Below are 18,187 nucleotides of genomic sequence, written 5' to 3'. Positions count from 1 at the left end.
TCTCCTGTCCCAGGATTAGCAGAGTTGGGGAGTCAGCTCTGAGAGCCCTACGTGAAAAGTTATTTGCCCATTCCTCAGATCTTCTTGTTGAATTTAAGAAGCATGATAAAGATAAAACTGGTAAGACTAATCAAGTGAAATATTCATAGAGGAGGGCAGCTGGCCAAAAAACCCTCTGTTTCAGGTAATTAGCAAATAAATATTTGTTTAAATGACCAGAAGACCTTTCTGAAGACGTCTTCCCTTATTCAACTTAACATCCTAGTTATCGTTCCTAAATTCATAAATTCTAAGCTTTTAGAAGAATGTGAACTTAGCTAAATATAAACAAAGCTGGTGAAAAGAAATGGAATCCAGGGAAGGGTGACAAGGCCAGAACTAAGCAAAAAGAAACAGGGGGACAGGTTACCAGAGTGGGTCCAAGACTAACAAAAGATCAATGATTTGGTTTCTCACTGTTAAGTGTGTGCTTGTCTGTTCCTTGTTCTATTATCCAAGCTGGAAATTTTGTCTTTTCTCAACTCAGTGGAATGTCTAATGGACATTGACTACATGTAGCCCTATTAAAAAATAGCAGTAACAGTCATAAAATCATAGCACTATCTTTTCGTACACATAGAAATAACCAATGCTATGTATACATGTGTGTGTGTCTGTGTATATGTATTGTGTGTGTGTATATATATACATATATATATAGTGTTTTATGATATTATTTACAAGAGTCTTGTGTGACTTCCAGTAGTATTGCCAAATAGATTTGGCAAATAAAAACAGAATGCCTAATTACGTTTGAATTATAGACAACAAATAGTTTTTAAATATAAGTATGTCCCGTGCAATATTTGGGACATACTTATAGTCTGTCTGAAAATCAGATCTACTGGGCATCCTGTATTTTCTCTGGCAACCCTACTTTCCAGCCAACTCTACCATAACCAAGAAAAACAGTGACAGTACTCATTACTTCTATTATCTACTGATAGTAAGAAGAATGTCAGGATAAAAGATTTGTAGGTGATGAGTCAACAAGTTAGCTCTTTCCTGTAGGTCTAATCACCCTGAGTGACTGGGCAGCAGCCGTGGAGTCTGTGTTGCATCTAGGACTGCCATGGCGGATGCTGAGGCCACAGCTGGTGAGCAGCTTGACAGATAACAAGCTGGAATACAAGTCCTGGCTGAAAAACTTGGCCAAAGAACAATTCAGCCATGAGGTAAGGGTGTGAAAAGGGTGGATGAAGGCATACTGTGGACCGTAAAGCCCCTTATGGAGAACTTTGAATCATAACCAAATATTGAGAACCCCAAAAGGAAGATGAATGCAAACAACTATTCGTTGAGTTTCTATGTGTCAGACTTTGTGTTAAGTGACCTACACATATTGCCTCAGTTTATCCTCAAAACCACCTCCAAGAGGTGGGTATAATCAGCACCAACATACCCAAGAGAACACTGGTCACAAGGATTAGATAACCTGCCTAGGATAATAGAGTTTCTAAGTTATAGAACTAGAACTCAAACCCAGGTCTGACTGATTTCCTTGACATGACGCTGCTTCCCCTATTTAAGAAGGTATTTGTGGGCTTCCCTGGTGGCGCAGTGGTTGAGAGTCCGCCTGCCGATGCAGAGGACACGGGTTCGTGCCCCGGTCCGGGAAGATCCCACATGCCGCAGAGCAGCTGGGACCGTGAGCCATGGCCACTGAGCCTGTGCATCCGGAGCCTGTGCTCCGCAGCGGGAGAGGCCACAGCAGTGAGAGGCCCGCGTACAAAAAAAAAAAAAACCCTGTATTTGTTCGGTAAATGCTTATATGTAATGTATGGGAGGCCTTGGGCTATGTACTTTTTAAAAAAACAGCTTTATTGCAGTATAATTCATATATCATGCAGTTCACCCATTTAAAGTGTTCAATGGTTTTTAATATATTTGCAGATGTGTGCAACCATCACCATGGTCAATTTTAGAACATTTTCATCATGGACTAGGTATTTCTTAAACCATCAGATTATTTAGTAGGCTGAAGGGGGCTGGAGTGGAGGGATCATAAAACATCTTCAGGTTCTTTCAAGAGTCTTATTGTCAGGGTTGCTTGTGTGTTAATTATCTATTAGGAGAAGCCTACACATAAAAGATAGAAGGAAAATGAGTTTTTTCTTGCAGAATATACAATCAAGTTTGCTGGAAGCACTGTATCGAAACCGATCCAACCTGGAGACCATTTTTAGGATCATAGACAGTGATCATTCAGGTAAAGGCGCTCGTTATCCTGCCACTTCTGACACAGCAAGTATTTTACCTCCCACCTTTTAGTCTCCTCCCTGATTATTTACCTTTCTACTCAAGCGCTTTTGGAGCAAAATTAGTGGCAGTGCTTATAAATGGGCAGAAACTAGGATAGTATTTGAGCAACATGAGCTGTCCCTACAGAAGAGGGGTTGGGCAGAGAAGAATGAAGACAAACTGAATGAGAACTTCTTATAGGAAGAATTATAATAGTTATGATATCCCTTATCCCTTCTATCAAAGTAGCCACAAAGGAACGAAGAGTGTCTAGAACAGAAAGCCTTTTGCAATCTTACTCCCAAAGTATTATTTTTCAAAATTTTAAATTTTTAAATAATTATAGATTCACAAGGAGTTGCAAAAAAATGTCCAGGGAGGTCCTGTATACCCTCACCTGTTTCCTCATTGTTCCAAAGGCCTTTTCAAATAGTATTACTTTTTTTGAGATACAATTCACATACCATATAATTTACCCATTTATAACGTGCAAATATTATTACTTTTTTTGAGATACAATTCACATACCATATAATTTACCCATTTGTAACGTGCAGTTCCGTGCTCTTTTAGTATATTCACAAGCTTGTGTAACTATTATCGCTATCTAATTTTACAACGTTTTCGTCACCCTAAAAAGAAACCTATACCGATTAGCAGTCACTCCCCATCCCCTGTTCCTTCTCCACCAGTCCCTGGCAACCATTAATCTGCTTCTGTCTCTATGAATTTGCCTATTACGGACATTTCATATAAATAGACGTGTATGATACATGGCCTTTGGTGTCTGGCTTCTTTCATTTAGCATGTTTTCAAGGTTCACCCATGTTGTAGCATGTATCACTTTATTTCTGTTTATAGCTGGATAATATTCCATTGTATGGCTATATCACATTTTGTTTATCCGTTCATCAGTTGATAGACATTTGGATTTTTTCCACTTTTTGGCTGTTATGAATAATGTTGTTATGAACATTCATATACAACTTTGTGTGTGAACATATGTTTTCAGTTCTCTTGGATGTATTCCCAGGAGTGCAATTGCTGGACCATATGGTAAAACAATGTTTCACTTTTGGGGGAACTGTCAAACTGTTTTTTCACAGTGGCTATACCATTTTACACTCCTACTGACATTGTAAGAGGGTTCCAATTTCTCCACATTCTCACCAACACTTGTTATCCTCCATTAAAAAAATTTTTTTTTACAGCCATCCTACTGGGTGTGAAATATCTCATTATGGTTTTGATTTGAATGTCCTTAATAACTAATAATATTCAGCATCTTTTCATGTGCTTATTGGAACTTTGTATATCTCCTTTGAAGAAATGTCTATTCAAATCCTTTGCCCATCTTTTAATTGGGTTTTCTTTTTATTGTTGAGTTGTAAGAGTTCTTTGTATATTCTGGATATTAGGCCATTATCAGATATATGATTTACAAATATTTTCTCTGATTTTATGGGTTATCTCTTCACTTTTTTGGTAGTGTTTTCTGATGCACAAAAGTTTTTAAAAAGTCCAATTTATTTTTTCTCTTATTTTTTGTGTTTTTGGTGTCATATCTAAGAAAAACTAGTAACTGAAGATCATAAGGACTTAACACCTATGTATTCATCCAAGAGTTTTACAGTTTTAGCTCTTACAGTTGGGTCTTTGATCCATTTTGAGTTAATTTTTGTTTGCAGTGCAAGGTAGGGGTCTAGCTTCATTTTTTGCATGTGGATATCCAGTTGTCCCCTACCATCTGTTGAAAAAATTATCCTTCACCTGTTGAATGGTCTTGGAACCCTCGTAAATAGTCAACTGAGGGAATTCCCTGGCTGTCCAGTGGTTAGAACTCCATGCTTTCACTGAGGAGGGCACGGATTTGATCCCTGGCTAGGGAACTAAGGTCCCGCAAGCAACGTGGTGCAGCCCAAGAAAGGAAAAAAAAAATTCAACTGACCATAGATGTATAGGTCCAAAACCTTTTTACAAGCAGATTAAATTAGCGTATGTTTAGGATGATTTAATGCAGGGTTTCTCAGCAGTGGCATTACTTACATCTTGGCTTGAGTAATTCTTTGTTTTGGTGCCCATCCTGTACATTTTAGGGTGTTTAGTAACATCCCTGGCCTTTACCTACTAGATGCAGTAACACCCTACCCCCACCCCAGTCATGACAATCAAAAATGTCTCAAAACATTTCTAAATGTCCCTATAAGGAGAGGAACACTATTGCTTCCCGCTCAGAACCACTGATTAAGTGGTTCAGTACTATCCTCTTGGGAGTTTAAAGTGGATTCTAGGCCTTGGGTGCCTTTGTTTAACGGTAGGAAGCAGGTATCCTTGCAAGAATGTCAGAGGAAATGAGCACTGAAAACTAGACTGACTCACTAAAGTGACTTGCTTTCTCTGGTAAGGGTTCATTTCACTGGACGAGTTCAGGCAGACTTGGAAGCTGTTCAGCTCTCATATGAACATTGATGTCACTGACGACTGCATCTGTGACCTTGCCCGGAGCATTGACTTCAACAAAGATGGCCACATTGACATCAATGAGTTCCTGGAGGCCTTCCGCCTTGTGGAGCAATCCTGCTCAAAGGGTTATGCATCAGATTGCTGACAAGCCACAAACACTAATAACAGTGACTGCAGCAGCCCAGATAATACACTAAGGCCAGTCTGGTCCCCATCGTCCAAGGTGCCTTGTAAGCAATGCTGAGCTCATTGTGGGAATATCTCCCTTATTCTCCATAGCTTTGTGGAACTTTATGCTGAGAATTTGCCTACCAGTATGCATCAGAATCACCTGTGTATTCAGGTGAATTCTACCAAACATACGAAGAAGAACTTTTACCAATCCTTCTCAAACTCTTCCAAAAGATTCAAGAGGAGGGAACACTCCCAAAAACATGCTATGAAGCCACCATCATCCTGATACCAAAACCAGACAAAGATACCACCAAAAAAGAAAGTTACAGGCCGATATCTTTGATGAATATAGATGCAAAAATTATCAAAAAAAATTATCAAACTGAATCCAGCAATGCGTAAACAAGATCATACACCACGACCAAGTGGGATTCATCCCAAGTTCACAAGTTTGGTTCAACATACGCAAATCAGTGTGATACACCACATCAACAAAAGAAAAGACAAAAACCACATAATCATCTCAATACATACAGAAGAAGCATCTGACAAAATTCAACATTCATTCATGATAAAAACTCTTACCAAAATGGGTATAGAAGGAACATATCTCAACATAATAAAAGCTATTTATGACAAACCCACAGCCAATATAATACTCAATGGTGAAAAGCTGAAAGACTTACCGTGAATATCTGGAACGAGACAAGGATGCCCACTCTCAACACTTCTATTCAACATAGTATTGGAAGTCATAGCCAAAGCAATCAGAAAAGAAATAAAAGGTATCCAAATTGGCAGGGAATAGGTAAAATTGTCATCATATGCAGATGACATGATACCATATATAGAAAACCCTAAAGACTCCACACAAAACCTACTGGAACTGATCAATGAATTCAGCAAGGTAGCAGGATACAAGAGTAACATACAGAAATTCGTTGCATTTCTTTACACCAGCAATGAAATATCAGAAAGGGAATGTAAAAACACAATATGTTTTAAAATCACACCAAAAAAAAATAAAATACTTAGGAATAAACCGGACCAAGGAGGTGAAAGACTGATATGCTGAGAACTATAAAACATTAATAAAGGAAGTTAAAGATGATTCAAAGAAATGAAAGATATCCCATGCTCTTGGCCTGGAAGAATTAATATTGTGAAAATGGCCATACTACCCAAAGCAATCTACAGATTTAATGTGATCCCTATCAAATTACCCATGACATTTTTCACAGAACTAAAACAAATAATCCCAAAATTTATATGGAACCATAAAGATCCTGAATTGCCAAAGCAATCCTAAGGAAAAAGAACAAAAGAGGAGGCTTCCCTGGTGGCGCAGTGGTTAAGAATCCACCTGCCAATGCAGGGGACACAGGTTTGAGCCCTGGTCCAGGAATATCCCACATGCCATGGAGCAACTAAGTCTGTGAGCCACAACTACTGAGCCTGCACGCCACAACTACTGAAGCTCATGCTCCTAGAGCCTGTGCTCCACAACGAGAGAAGCCACTGCAATGAGAAGCCCGTGTACCGCAACAAAGAGTAGCCCCCGCTTGCCGCAATAAGAGAAAAGCCCTCACGCAGCAATGAAGACCCAACACAGCCATAAATAAATAAATAAATAAAAATTAAAAAATAAAAAAGAACAAAGGAGGAGGCATAACCCTCCCAGACTTCAAACAATACTACAAAGCTACAGTAATCAAAACAGTGTGGTATTGGCACAAAAACAGACATATGGATCAATGGGACACAATAGAGACCCCAGTAATAAACCCACACACCTAAGGTGAATCTTTGACAAAGGAAGCAAGGCTATAAAATGAGAAAAAGACAGTTTCTTTAGCGAGTGGTGCTTGCTAAGGTGGTTCTTTAGCAAGTCTACAAATAACAAATGCTGGAGAGGGCGTGGAAAAAAGGGAACGCTCCTACACTCTTGGTGGGAATGTAAGTTGGTGCAGCCACTATGGAAAATAGTATGGAGGTTCCTCAGAAAACTAAAAATAGAATTACCATATTATCCAGCAATCCCACTCCCTGGGCATATATCCAGACAAAACTATAATTCAAAAAGATACATGCACCCCTATGTTCATAGCAGCATTATTCATAATAGCCAAGACATGGAAACAACCTAAATGTCCATCGACAGATGAATGGATAAAGAAGATGTGGTACATATATACAATGGAATACTACTCAGCCATAAAGAAGAGGGAAATAATGCCATTTGCAGCAACATGGATGCAACTGGAGATTATCATACTAAGTGAAGTAAGTCAGAAAGAGAAAGACAAATACCATATGATATCACTTATATGTGGAATCTAAAATATGGCACAAATGAACCTATCTATGAAACAGAAACAGAATCACAAATATAGAGAACAGACTTGTGGTTGCCAAAGGGATGGGAGAGAAGGGGAGGGATGGACTGCGAGTTTGGGGTTAGTAGATGCAAACTATTACTTACAGAATTGATAAACAACAAGGTCCTATTGTATAGCACAGGGAATTATATTCAGTATCCTGGGATAAACCGTAATGGAAAATAATATAAAAAAGAATGTATATATGTGTATAGCTGGGTTACTTTGCTCTACAGCACAAATTAACACAATATTATAAATCAAATATACTTCAATAAAAAATAATAATCACCTGTGTATTTGGGGGTGGGGATGAGGTTAGAGTGTTTCTGCATACTTTTAAATACATAGGTGCCCTATCCCATTTCAGAATTTTCGCAAGGTAGGACCCAGGTATAAGTATTTTAAAATTCTGAAGTCTATCCCACTTAAGAACCACTGATAATTCAACCCCTTTATTGTATACCTTTTATTTATTGTTTTTATAATGTCTTGTTGGTAAAGGAAAGTTGTGAAAAATTGTTTGTGTAATCCCATGACCCAAACATATGGATTCTTTTCATTATTTACTTTTTCTTGTTAAAACTAAAATGTTTATATAATTTAATGTTCTGCTTTTGTTTTATAAATTGACATCTGTGTTGCTACATACTCTTCATGATTATTCCTTTAATGGCTGCATAATTTCAAATAGATGCAATATAATCTATTCAGCCATGCTCCAATTGTTAAACATGTATATTGTTTCCAGTTTTTAATTATTATAAATAATACTATGGTTAATAACTTTGTGCACATAGCTTGTTTCATAAAAAGCTCTTGAATTATACATTTTCTTAGGCTAGACTCCCAGGAATCAGATTACTTTGTCAAATGTTGGAGAGTCTATAAAAAGATTTACTGTAAGGCTCATGTGATTATGGCAGCTGAGAAGTCCCAAGATCTGCAGTTAGCAAGCTGGAGACCCCGGAGAGTTGATGGTGTGGTTCAGGTCTGAGTCTGAAGGCAGGAGAAGACCAATATTCCAGCTTAAAGACTGTCAAGCAGAGAGAAAGAATTTTTTCTTACTCAGCCTTTTTTTTACTTTTATTTTTTTATACTGCAGGTTCTTATTAGTCATCAATTTTATACACATCAGTATATACATGTCAATACGTTTGTTCTCTACATCTGTGTCTCAACTTCTGCCTTGCAAATCGGTTCATCTGTACCATTTTTCTACGTTCCACATACATGCGTTAATAGACGATATTTTTTTTCTCTTTCTGACTTACTTCACTCTGCATGACAGTCTCTAGATCCATCCATGTCTCAAAAAATGACTCAATTTCGTTCCTTTTTATGGCTGAGTAATATTCCATTGTATATATGTACCACATCTTCTTTATCCATTCGTCTGTCAATGGACATTTAGGTTGCTTCCATGACCTGGCTATTGTAAATAGTGCTGCAATGAACATTGGGGTGCATGTGTCTTTTTTAATTATGGTTTTCTCTGGGTATATGCCAGTAGTGGGATTTCTGAGTCATATGGTAATTCTATTTTTAGTTTTTTTAAGGAACCTCCATACTGTTCTCCATAGCGGCTGTATCAATTTGCATTCCCACCAACAGTGCAAGAGGGTTCCCTTTTCTCCACACCCTCTCCAGCATTTGTTGTTTGTAGATTTTCTGATGATGCCCATTCTAATTGGTGTGAGGTGATACCTCATTGTAGTTTTGATTTGCATTTCTGTAATAATTAGTGATGTTAAGCAGCTTTTCATGTGCTTCTTGGCCACCTGTATATCTTCTTTGGAGAAATGTCTATTTAGGTCTTCTGCCCATTTTTTTTTTTTTTTAAACCAGGACCAATTTTATTTATTTATGGCTGTGTCGAGTCTCCGTTTCTGTGCGAGGGCTTTCTCTAGTTGTGGCAAGCGGGGGCCACTCTTCATTGCGGTGCGCGGGCCTCTCACTATCACGGCCTCTCTTGTTGCAGAGCACAGGCTCCAGAGGCGCAGGCTTAGTAATTGTGGCTCACGGGCCCAGGTGCTCCGCGGCATGTGGGATCTTCCCAGACCAGGGCTCGATCCCGTGTCCCCTGCATTGGCAGGCAGATTCTCAACCATTGTGCCACCAGGGAAGCCCCCTTGTGCCCATTTTTGGATTGGGTTGTTTGTTTTTTCAATATTGAGCTGCATGAGCTGTTTATATATTTTGGAGATTAATCCTTTGTCTGTTAATTCATTTGCAAATATTTTCCCTCATTCTGAAGGTTGTCTTTTTGTCTTGTTTATGGTTTCCTTTGCTGTGCAAAAGCTTTGAAGCTTCATTAGGTCCCATTTGTTTATTTTTGTTTTTATTACCATTACTCTAGGAGGTGGATCAAAGAAGATCTTGCTCTGATTTATGTCCAAGAGTGTTCTTCTTATGTTTTCCTCTAAGAGTTTTATAGTGTCCGGTCTTACAGTTAGGTATCGAAACCATTTTGAGTTTATTTTTGTGTATGGTGTTAGGGAGTGTTCTAATTTCATTCTTTTACATGTAGCTGTCCAGTTTTCCCAGCACCACTTATTGAAGAGACTGTCTTTTCTCCATTGTATATCCTTGCCAACTTTGTCATAGATTAGTTGGCCATCGGTGTGTGTGTTTTTCTCTGGGCTCTCTATCCTGTTCCATTGATCTATGTTACTGTTTTTGTACAAGTACCATATTGTCTTGATGACTGTAGCTTTCTAGTAAAGTCTGAAGTAAGGGAGTCTGATTCCTCCAGCTCTGTTTTTTTCCCTCAAGACTGCTTTGGCTATTCGGGGTCTTATGTGTCTCCATACAAATTTTAAGACTTCCTGTTCTAGTTCTGTAAAAAATGCCATTGGTAATATGATAGGGATTGCACTGAATCTGCAGATTGCTTTGGGTAGTATAGTCATTTTCACAATATTGATTCTTCCAATCCAAGAACATGGTATATCTCTCCATCTGTTGGTATCTTCTTTAACTTCTTTCATCAGTGTCTTATAGTTTTCTGCATACAGGTCTTTTGTCTCCCTAGGTAGGTTTATTCCTAGGTATTTTATTCTTTTTGTTGCAATGGTAAATGGGAGTGTTTCCTTAATTTCTCTTTCAGATTTTTCATCATTAGTGTATATGAATGCAAGAGATTTCTGTGCACTAGTTTTGTATCTTGCAAATTTACCAAATTCATTGATTAGCTCTAGTAGCTTTCTGGTGGCATTTTTAGGATTCTCTATGTATAGTATCATATCATCTGCAAACAGTGACAGTTTTACTTCTTCTTTTCCAATTTGTATTTCTTTTTCTTCTCTGATTGCCATGGCTAGGGCTGCCAAAACTATGTTGAATAATAGTGGTGAGACTGGACATCCTTGTCTTGTTCCTGAACTTAGAGGAAATGCTTTCAGTTTTTCACAATTGAGAATCATGTTTGCTGTGGGTGTGTTGCATACGGCCTCTATTATGTTGAGGTAGGTTCCCTCTGTGCCCACTTTCTGGAGAGTTTTTATCATAAATTGTTGTTGAATTTTGTCAAAAGCTTTTTCTGCACCTATTGAGATGATCATATGGTTTTATTCTTCAGTTTGTTAATATGGTGTATCACATTGATTGATATGCATATATCAAAGAATCCTTGCATCCCTGGAATAAACCCCACTCAATCACGGTGTATGATCCTTTTAATGTGCTGTTGAATTCTGTTTGCTAGTATTTTGTTGAGGATTTTTGCATCTATATTCATCAGTGATATTGGTCTGTAATTTTCTTTTTTTGTAGGATCTTTGTCTGGTTTTGGTATCAGGGTGATGGTGGCCTCATAGAATGAGTGTGGGAGTGTTTCTTCCTCTGCAATTTTTTGAAAGAGTTTGAGAAGGATGAATGTTAGGTCTTCTCTAAATGTTTGAATGAATTCCCCTGTGAAGCCATCTGGTCCTGGACTTTTGTTTGTTGGAAGATTTTTAATCACAGTTTCAATTTCACTTACTTGTGATTGTTCTGTTCATATTTTCTATTTCTTCCTGGTTCAGTCTTGGTAGGTTATACCTTTCTAAGAATTTGTCCGTTTCTTCCAGGTTGTCCATTTTATTGGCATAGTGTTGCTTGTCCTAGTCTCTTAGGATGTTTTGTATTTCTGCAGTGTCTGTTGTAACTTCTCCTTTTTCATTTCTAATTTTCTTGATTTGAGTCCTCTCCCTCTTTTTCTTGATCAGTCTGGCTAATGATTTAGCAATTTTGTTTATCTTCTCAAAGAACCAGCTTTTAGTTTTATTGATCTTTGCTATTGTGTTCTTTGTTTCTATTTCATTTATTTCTACTCTGATCTTGATTTCTTTCCTTCTGCTAACTTTAGGTTTTGTTTGTTCATCTTTCTCTAGTTCCTTTAGGTGTAATGTTAGATTGTTTATTTGAGACTTTTCTCGTTTCTTGAGGTAGTATTGTATAGCTATAAACTTCCCTCCTAGAACTGCTTTTGCTGCATCCCATAGGTTTTGGATCATCGTGTATTCATTGTCATTTGTCTCTAGGTATTTTTTTATTTCCTCTTTGATTTTTCACAGATCTTTTGGTTATTTAGTAACGTATTGTTTAGCCTCCATGTGTTTGTGTTAATTTTTTCCCCCTGTAATTCATTTCTCATCTCATAGCGTTGTGGTCAGAAAAGATGCTTGATATGATTTCAATTTTCTTAAATTTACTGAGGCTTGATTTGTGACCCAAGATGTGATCTATCCTGGAGAATGTTCCGTGCACACTTGAGAAGAAAGTGTAATCTGCTGTTTTTGGATGGAATGTCTTATAAATATCAATTAAATCTATCTGGTTTATTGTGTCATTTAAAGCTTCTGTTTCCTTATTTTCATTTTGGATGATCTGTCCATTGGTGTAAGTGAGGTGTTAAAGTCCCCCACTATTATTGTGTTACTGTCGATTTCCTCTTTTAGCGCTGTTAGCAGTCACCTTATGTATTGAGGTGCTCGTACGTTGGGTGCATATATATTTATAATTGTTATATCTTCTTCTTGGATTGATCCCTTGATCATTATGTAGTGTCCTTCCTTGTCTCTTGTCACATTCTTTATTTTAAAGTCTATTTTATCTGATATGAGTATTGCTACTCCAGGTTTCTTTTGATTCCCATTTTCATGGAATACCTTTTTCCATCCCCTCACTTTCAGTCTGTATGTGTCTCTAGGTCTGAAGTGGGTCTCTTGTAGACAGCATATAGATGGGTCTTGTTTTTGTCTCCATTCAGCAAGCCTGTGTCTTTTGGTTGGAGCATTTAATCCATTAACATTTAAGGTAATTATCGATATGTATGTTCCTATGACCATTTTCTTAATTGTTTTGGGTTTGTTTTTGTAGGTCCTCTTCTTCTCTTGTGTTTCCCACGTAGAGAAGTTCCTTTAGCATTTGTTGTAGAGCTGGTTTGGTGGTGCTGAATTCTCTTAACTTTTGCCTGTCTGTAAATCTTTTGATTTCTCCATGGAATCTGAATGAGATCCTTGCTGGGTAGAGTAATCTTGGTTGTAGGTTCTTCCCTTTCATCACTTTAAGTATATCATGCCACTCCCTTCTGGCTTGTAGAGTTTCTGCTGAGAAATCAGCTGTTAACCTTATGGGAGTTCCTTTGTATGTTGTCCTTTTTCTTTGCTGCTTTCAATTTTTCTTTGTCTTTAATTTTTGCCAATTTGATTACTATGTGTCTCAGCGTGTTTCTCCTTGGATTTATCCTGTATGGGACTCGCTGCACTTCCTGGACTTGGGTGGCTATTTCCTTTCCCATGTTAGGGAAATTTTTGACTATAATATCTTCAAATATTTTCTCTGGTCCTTTCTCTGTCTCTTTGCCTTCTGGGACCCCTATAATGTGAATGTTTTTGCATTTAATGTTGTCCCAGAGGTCTCTTAGGCTGTCTTCATTTCTTTTCATTATTTTTTCTTTATTCTGTCCCACAGCAGTGCATTCCACCATTCTATCTTCCAGGTCACTTATCCATTCTGCTGCCTCAGTTATTCTGCTATTGATTCCTTCTAGTGTAGTTTTCATTTCAGTTATTGTATTGTTCATCTCTGTTCTTTAATCCTTGTAGGTCTTTGTTAAACATTTCTTGCATCTTCTCGATCTTTGCCTCCATTCTTTTTCTGAGGTCCTGGATCATCTTCACTATCATTATTCTGTACTCTTTTTCTGGAAGGTTGCCTGTCTCCACTTCATTTAGTTGTTTTTCTGGGGTTTTATGTTGTTCCTTCATCTGGTACATAGTCCTCTGCCTTTTCATCTTGTCTCTCTTTCTGTGAATGTGTTTTTTTCCCACAGGCTCCAGGTTTGTAGTTCCTCTTGCTTCTGCTGTCTGCCCTCTGGTGGATGTGGCTATCTAAGAGGCTTGTGCAAGTTTCCTGATGGGAGGGACTGGTGGTAGGTAGAGTTAACTGTTGCTCTGGTGGGCAGCACTCAGTAAAACTTTAATCTGCTTGACTGCTGAGGGTGAGGCTGTGTTCCCTCCCTGTTGGTTGTTTGGCCTGAGGCAACCCAACAGTAGAGCCTACCTGGGCTCTTTGGTGGGGCTAATGGCGGACTCTGGGAAGGCTCATGCCAAGGTGTACTTCCCGGAACTTCTGCTGCCAGTGTCCTTGTCCCCACAGTGAGCCACAGCCATGTCCCGCCTCTGCAGGAGACCCTCCAACACTAGCAGGTAGGTCTGGTTCAGTCTCCCCTGGGGTCACTGCTCTTTCCCCTGTGTCCCAATGCGCACACTACTTTGTGTGTCCCCTCCAAGAGTGGAGTCTTTGTTTCCCCCAGTCCTGTTGAAGTCCTGCAATCAAATCCCACTAGCCTTCAAAGTCTGATTCTCTAGGAATTCCTCCTCCCGTTGCCGGACCCCCAGGTTGGGAAGCCTGACGTGGGGCTCAGAACCTTCACTCCAGTGGGTGGACTTCTGTGGTATAAGTGTTCTCCAGTCTGTGAGTCACCCACCCAGCAGTTATGGGATTTGATTTTACTGTGATTGCGCCCCTCCTACCGTCTCATTGTGGCTTCTCCTTTGTCTTTGGATGTGGGGTGTCTTTTTTGGTGAGTTCCAATGTCCTCCTGTTGATGACTGTCTAGCAGCTAGTTGTGATTCTGGTGTTCTCACAAGAGGGAGTGAGAGCACGTCCTTCTACTCTGCTATCTTCATTCTTGCGTGATATTTTTGTTTCTGAGTAAAAAATTATAGGTTGCTGTCTAATACAGTTGCCATGACCCACATGTGGCTGCTGAGTACTTGGAACACGATGACTCCAAGTGTAGAGAGGCGTGCTTTTGTTGGTTCCTGGGACATGCTGAGCTTTCCCCTGCTTGAGTCTCGCACTGCTGAAAGTCCTTTGCTCTGATGGTGATTGGCTCTGGTTCAGCTCACCTCCTCAGAGAGGCTGCTGCTGTCCCCAGGCACCAGAGGGACTGTTGACTGTATCACCCTGTGCTCTGGGGCTTGCTGATGATGGGCAAGGGGCCCTGGAAGGAGGATCCAGATGGAGCGGCGCCACTGGAAGGCCCGAGAGTGTCTGACGGGGTTCGTGGCCCTTGCAGAGGGGTGATTGCGAGGTCGTGAGAAATGGCTGGACCGCCCTGGGACCGTGCAGGGTTGCAAGGCACCGGGAGACCGGGCGACGGCTGCACAGGACCTCAGGGAGAGGGCGAGCTCGGAAGGGCGCCTCCGGGCCAGTGGTTCTAAGTTAACATCGAGGTCTGCCGGTTCGTGGTAGCCGCAGCACCCACGGTGGTCCCCCACCCGACGGCGGCCCAGGCCAGCACTTTCCAGGTGCCCTCTGGAACCGCCTAGCCCACGAGGAGGGTCATTCTCTTCCCAATGAGTCACCTGGACTCGGGCGAGGGGCCCGGCCCAAGGTCACAGAGCCAGCCAGTGAAGGAGGTGGATTCGAACCCAGAGCCGGGCCAACGTTACCAGGCCTTTCTTGGCGGGCCAGAGCCGAGGCTGCCCACCCGGCGTATCCCAGGGACCGGACTGGCCTGCGGACCCGGTGGCGGGGGCACGGAGCGCTGGGGCATCTGGGAGCCTGTCAAAGAGCTCAGCCTTTTATTCTATTCAGGACTTAAATGAATTGGATGAGGCCCACCCACATTGGGGAGGCCAATCTGCTTTACTCGGTCTACTGATTCAGATGTTAATCTCATCCAGAAGCACCCTCACAGATATACCCAGCAATAATATTTAACCAGATATCTTGGCACCCCATGGCCAAGTTGACACATAACATTAATCGTCACAGGTGTGAACATTTTAAAGACAGATTGCTTTCCAGGACGAAGCATAGTTGTTTCACTAAAAACTCACGAGCTTGGAGTACAGTCATTTCTAATTTTTGCTAAAGGTGAACAATGGTGCTTCCTTGCTATTTTAATATGCATTTCTTTGATTAGCATCTGCCCTACCTCATTTGTAAAGTAAGGAAATTGAGGTCCAGCTGGGTATGTAATCTAGTTAATGACACAACCAAGACCAGAACCCTTGATCCCTGGCTCCATCCACTGTCCTTTCCAGTTTTTTCAGGACAAACTAGGTTTGTTTGGTTTGACTATAAACAATCCCTGTTTCTCCTGCCCTCTTTTCTTGTTTGGCAAACACACCCTGAGGTGACCCCGGGCCCCCAGTGATATCCTGCCTCCTGGTGGCCACACCTTTGTGTGTTTCCCCTCTCCATGTGTTGCAGGCAGGACCTGTGACTTGCTTTTGAGCAATATAGAATACGGCAAAGGTGATGGAGTGTTACTCCTGTGATTATGCTACATTATATAAAATCCCATGTTAGTAGAGTGGAACAGGAGATTCTCTTTGCTGGACTGCAGAAACAAGGAGCCATGTTGAGGGAACCCACATGGCAAGGAACTTTGGGTGTCCTGGAGGATCTGCAGACAGCTTCCAACTGATGGCTATGAAAAGCCAGGGCCTTCACTCATACAAGGAAATAACTTTTGCAAACAACCTGACGTAGCTTGGAAGCAGCTTCTTCCAGATGTAGTTGAGCCTCCCGGTGAGAAGGCCTCCTGGCCAACACCTTGACTGCAGGCTTGTGAGACCCTGAGCTGAAGATCCAGTAAAGCTGTGCCCAGACTCTTGACCCACAGAAACTGTGAGATAATAAATGTGTGTTGTTCTAATCCACTCCGTTTGTGGTTATTTGTTTCACAGCGTAGAAAACCAACACACTGTGCTTCCTGGAAAACTTTTCATTTTCTTATTCCATTACTCCAGAAAAGTGAGTACAGTCTGGAGAAAAGTTCAGATATTTTAGTGAATACATATGGCCCATGTGTTTACCTTGCCTGATTCATGAACTGAGAGACCAAGTATACTAATGAATTCGCATTTATATCTGTCTGACATATCTCGTGAAAACAGTTAAAACTCAGCAAATGAAGTATGTGTTGTTTCCCCTCTGCCCCTTCTTTGCGATTAAAGGTAAATAGGACTCTGAGGCTTCAGAACAACTCAGAGAGGATGAGTTAGAGCCCTGGGGGGTTACTATGTATAGGAATATATTGTGGAGAGGAGCCCCTGAAGACCATCTCTCCAACCAAAGGCAAGGGTGGGGCGTATAAAGGCAAAAGCCACAAAGCTTCCCAAGGTAACATGATGGGTCAGTTTAAACAAGTCCTCGGCTTGTCAGTTCAGGATTGGTTGGTTGTAGTGAGGCTTGGAGTGTCAACGGCTGAACTCCGAGTTCCTTCCTTGAGTCTAGCTAGCATAGTCACAGGTTCACATCAGGCCCTTCTCACTCTAATCAGTTTTCTGGGAAGCAGTTTCTCTGGCTCCTTCTTCAGGGGCCCTCACTGCTGTTTACACCCTTCAGGCTCTGTGTTCTGTGGGCAAGTCCTATTTGCACATTCAAGGCTCAGAGAAAATTTCCTTTATCCATTTGCATAGTGAATTAATAAGGGGTTGGTTTCAAGGGAGTTTTAATTTAAAAGGAATTTTTAAATTGCTCTAGGAAGAAATAGCAAAATCATGACTCTAATCCAGTGATTTAGCCTTAACTGCTCATTAAAATCATCTGGGGAGCTTTTAAAACATAGGATGCCCCTGACCCCACTCCAGAACAATTAAATCAAAATCTCTGAGTAAGAGGCCGGGCTTATCAGAATGTTTTAAAGGCTCCCCAGGTGATTCTAACGGTGCAGCCAGGCTCCAATACTGCATATCTAATTGGTTTACCCTGCAATAGGGAAGGGTGATTATTTGCTAAGACATTAACTGCTACTTGTACTAGTGTAACTGTAAATATGGGAGGCCAATTCAGAAACCTAACATTTTCAGATTTAGATGAGGAAACTGCTAAATAACCCCCAATAGTATTACCAGACACAAGGAAGCCTTGTGTCAGACGGAACATATATACTTCTCCACTTGGATATTTAATGGGCATCTCAAAACTTAACATTTCCAAAATAATATATTCCCCCCAAAATCTATTCCTTTCATGAGCTTTCCCAGCTGATTAAATGTCAGTTTCATTCCACCAGTTTCTTAGGCAAAAGGCAAACAAAAACACACACCTCTGTTTTTCTTGTTTCCCACAACCGATCCTTCAGCAAATCTTGTTGACTCTACCTTCAGAACACGTCCAGAATTGAACCCCTTCTTACTCCTCCACTGCTACCTCCCTAGTCTAAACCATATGATTTCTCACCAGTCTCCCCACTTCCTCCCTTACTTGTATTGCAGTGATTCTCAAAGTTTTTGATCACAGGATCCCTTTATGCTGTTAAAAATGAAGATCCCAAAGAGCTTTTGTTTATGTATGTTTACTGTATTAGAAATTGAAACTGAGAAATATTTTACTTATCAATCATTTTAAAATAAAAACTATACTTATATGTTAATACAAATAACATA

General features: G+C 40.3%; 1 protein-coding gene across 1 annotated transcript; it reads left to right on the top strand.

Moving 5' to 3' along the window:
- The first annotated feature begins 26 nt into the window (after positions 1–26).
- Positions 27–16,452, top strand: LOC137223824 (serine/threonine-protein phosphatase with EF-hands 2-like). The gene is made up of 4 exons (XM_067736296.1): positions 27–120; positions 1,051–1,214; positions 2,161–2,248; positions 4,686–16,452. Exons 2-4 carry the CDS (start codon positions 1,119–1,121, stop codon positions 4,886–4,888), a joined length of 387 nt encoding a protein of 128 aa, XP_067592397.1. The 5' UTR covers positions 27–120; positions 1,051–1,118; the 3' UTR covers positions 4,889–16,452.
- The last annotated feature ends 1,735 nt before the right edge of the window (positions 16,453–18,187 follow it).

Source organism: Pseudorca crassidens, chromosome 4 (assembly GCF_039906515.1).
Source record: "Pseudorca crassidens isolate mPseCra1 chromosome 4, mPseCra1.hap1, whole genome shotgun sequence".
Taxonomy (NCBI): domain Eukaryota; kingdom Metazoa; phylum Chordata; class Mammalia; order Artiodactyla; family Delphinidae; genus Pseudorca; species Pseudorca crassidens.
Note: the sequence above shows the minus strand (reverse complement) of the source record. Positions and strands in the feature narration are given on the sequence as shown.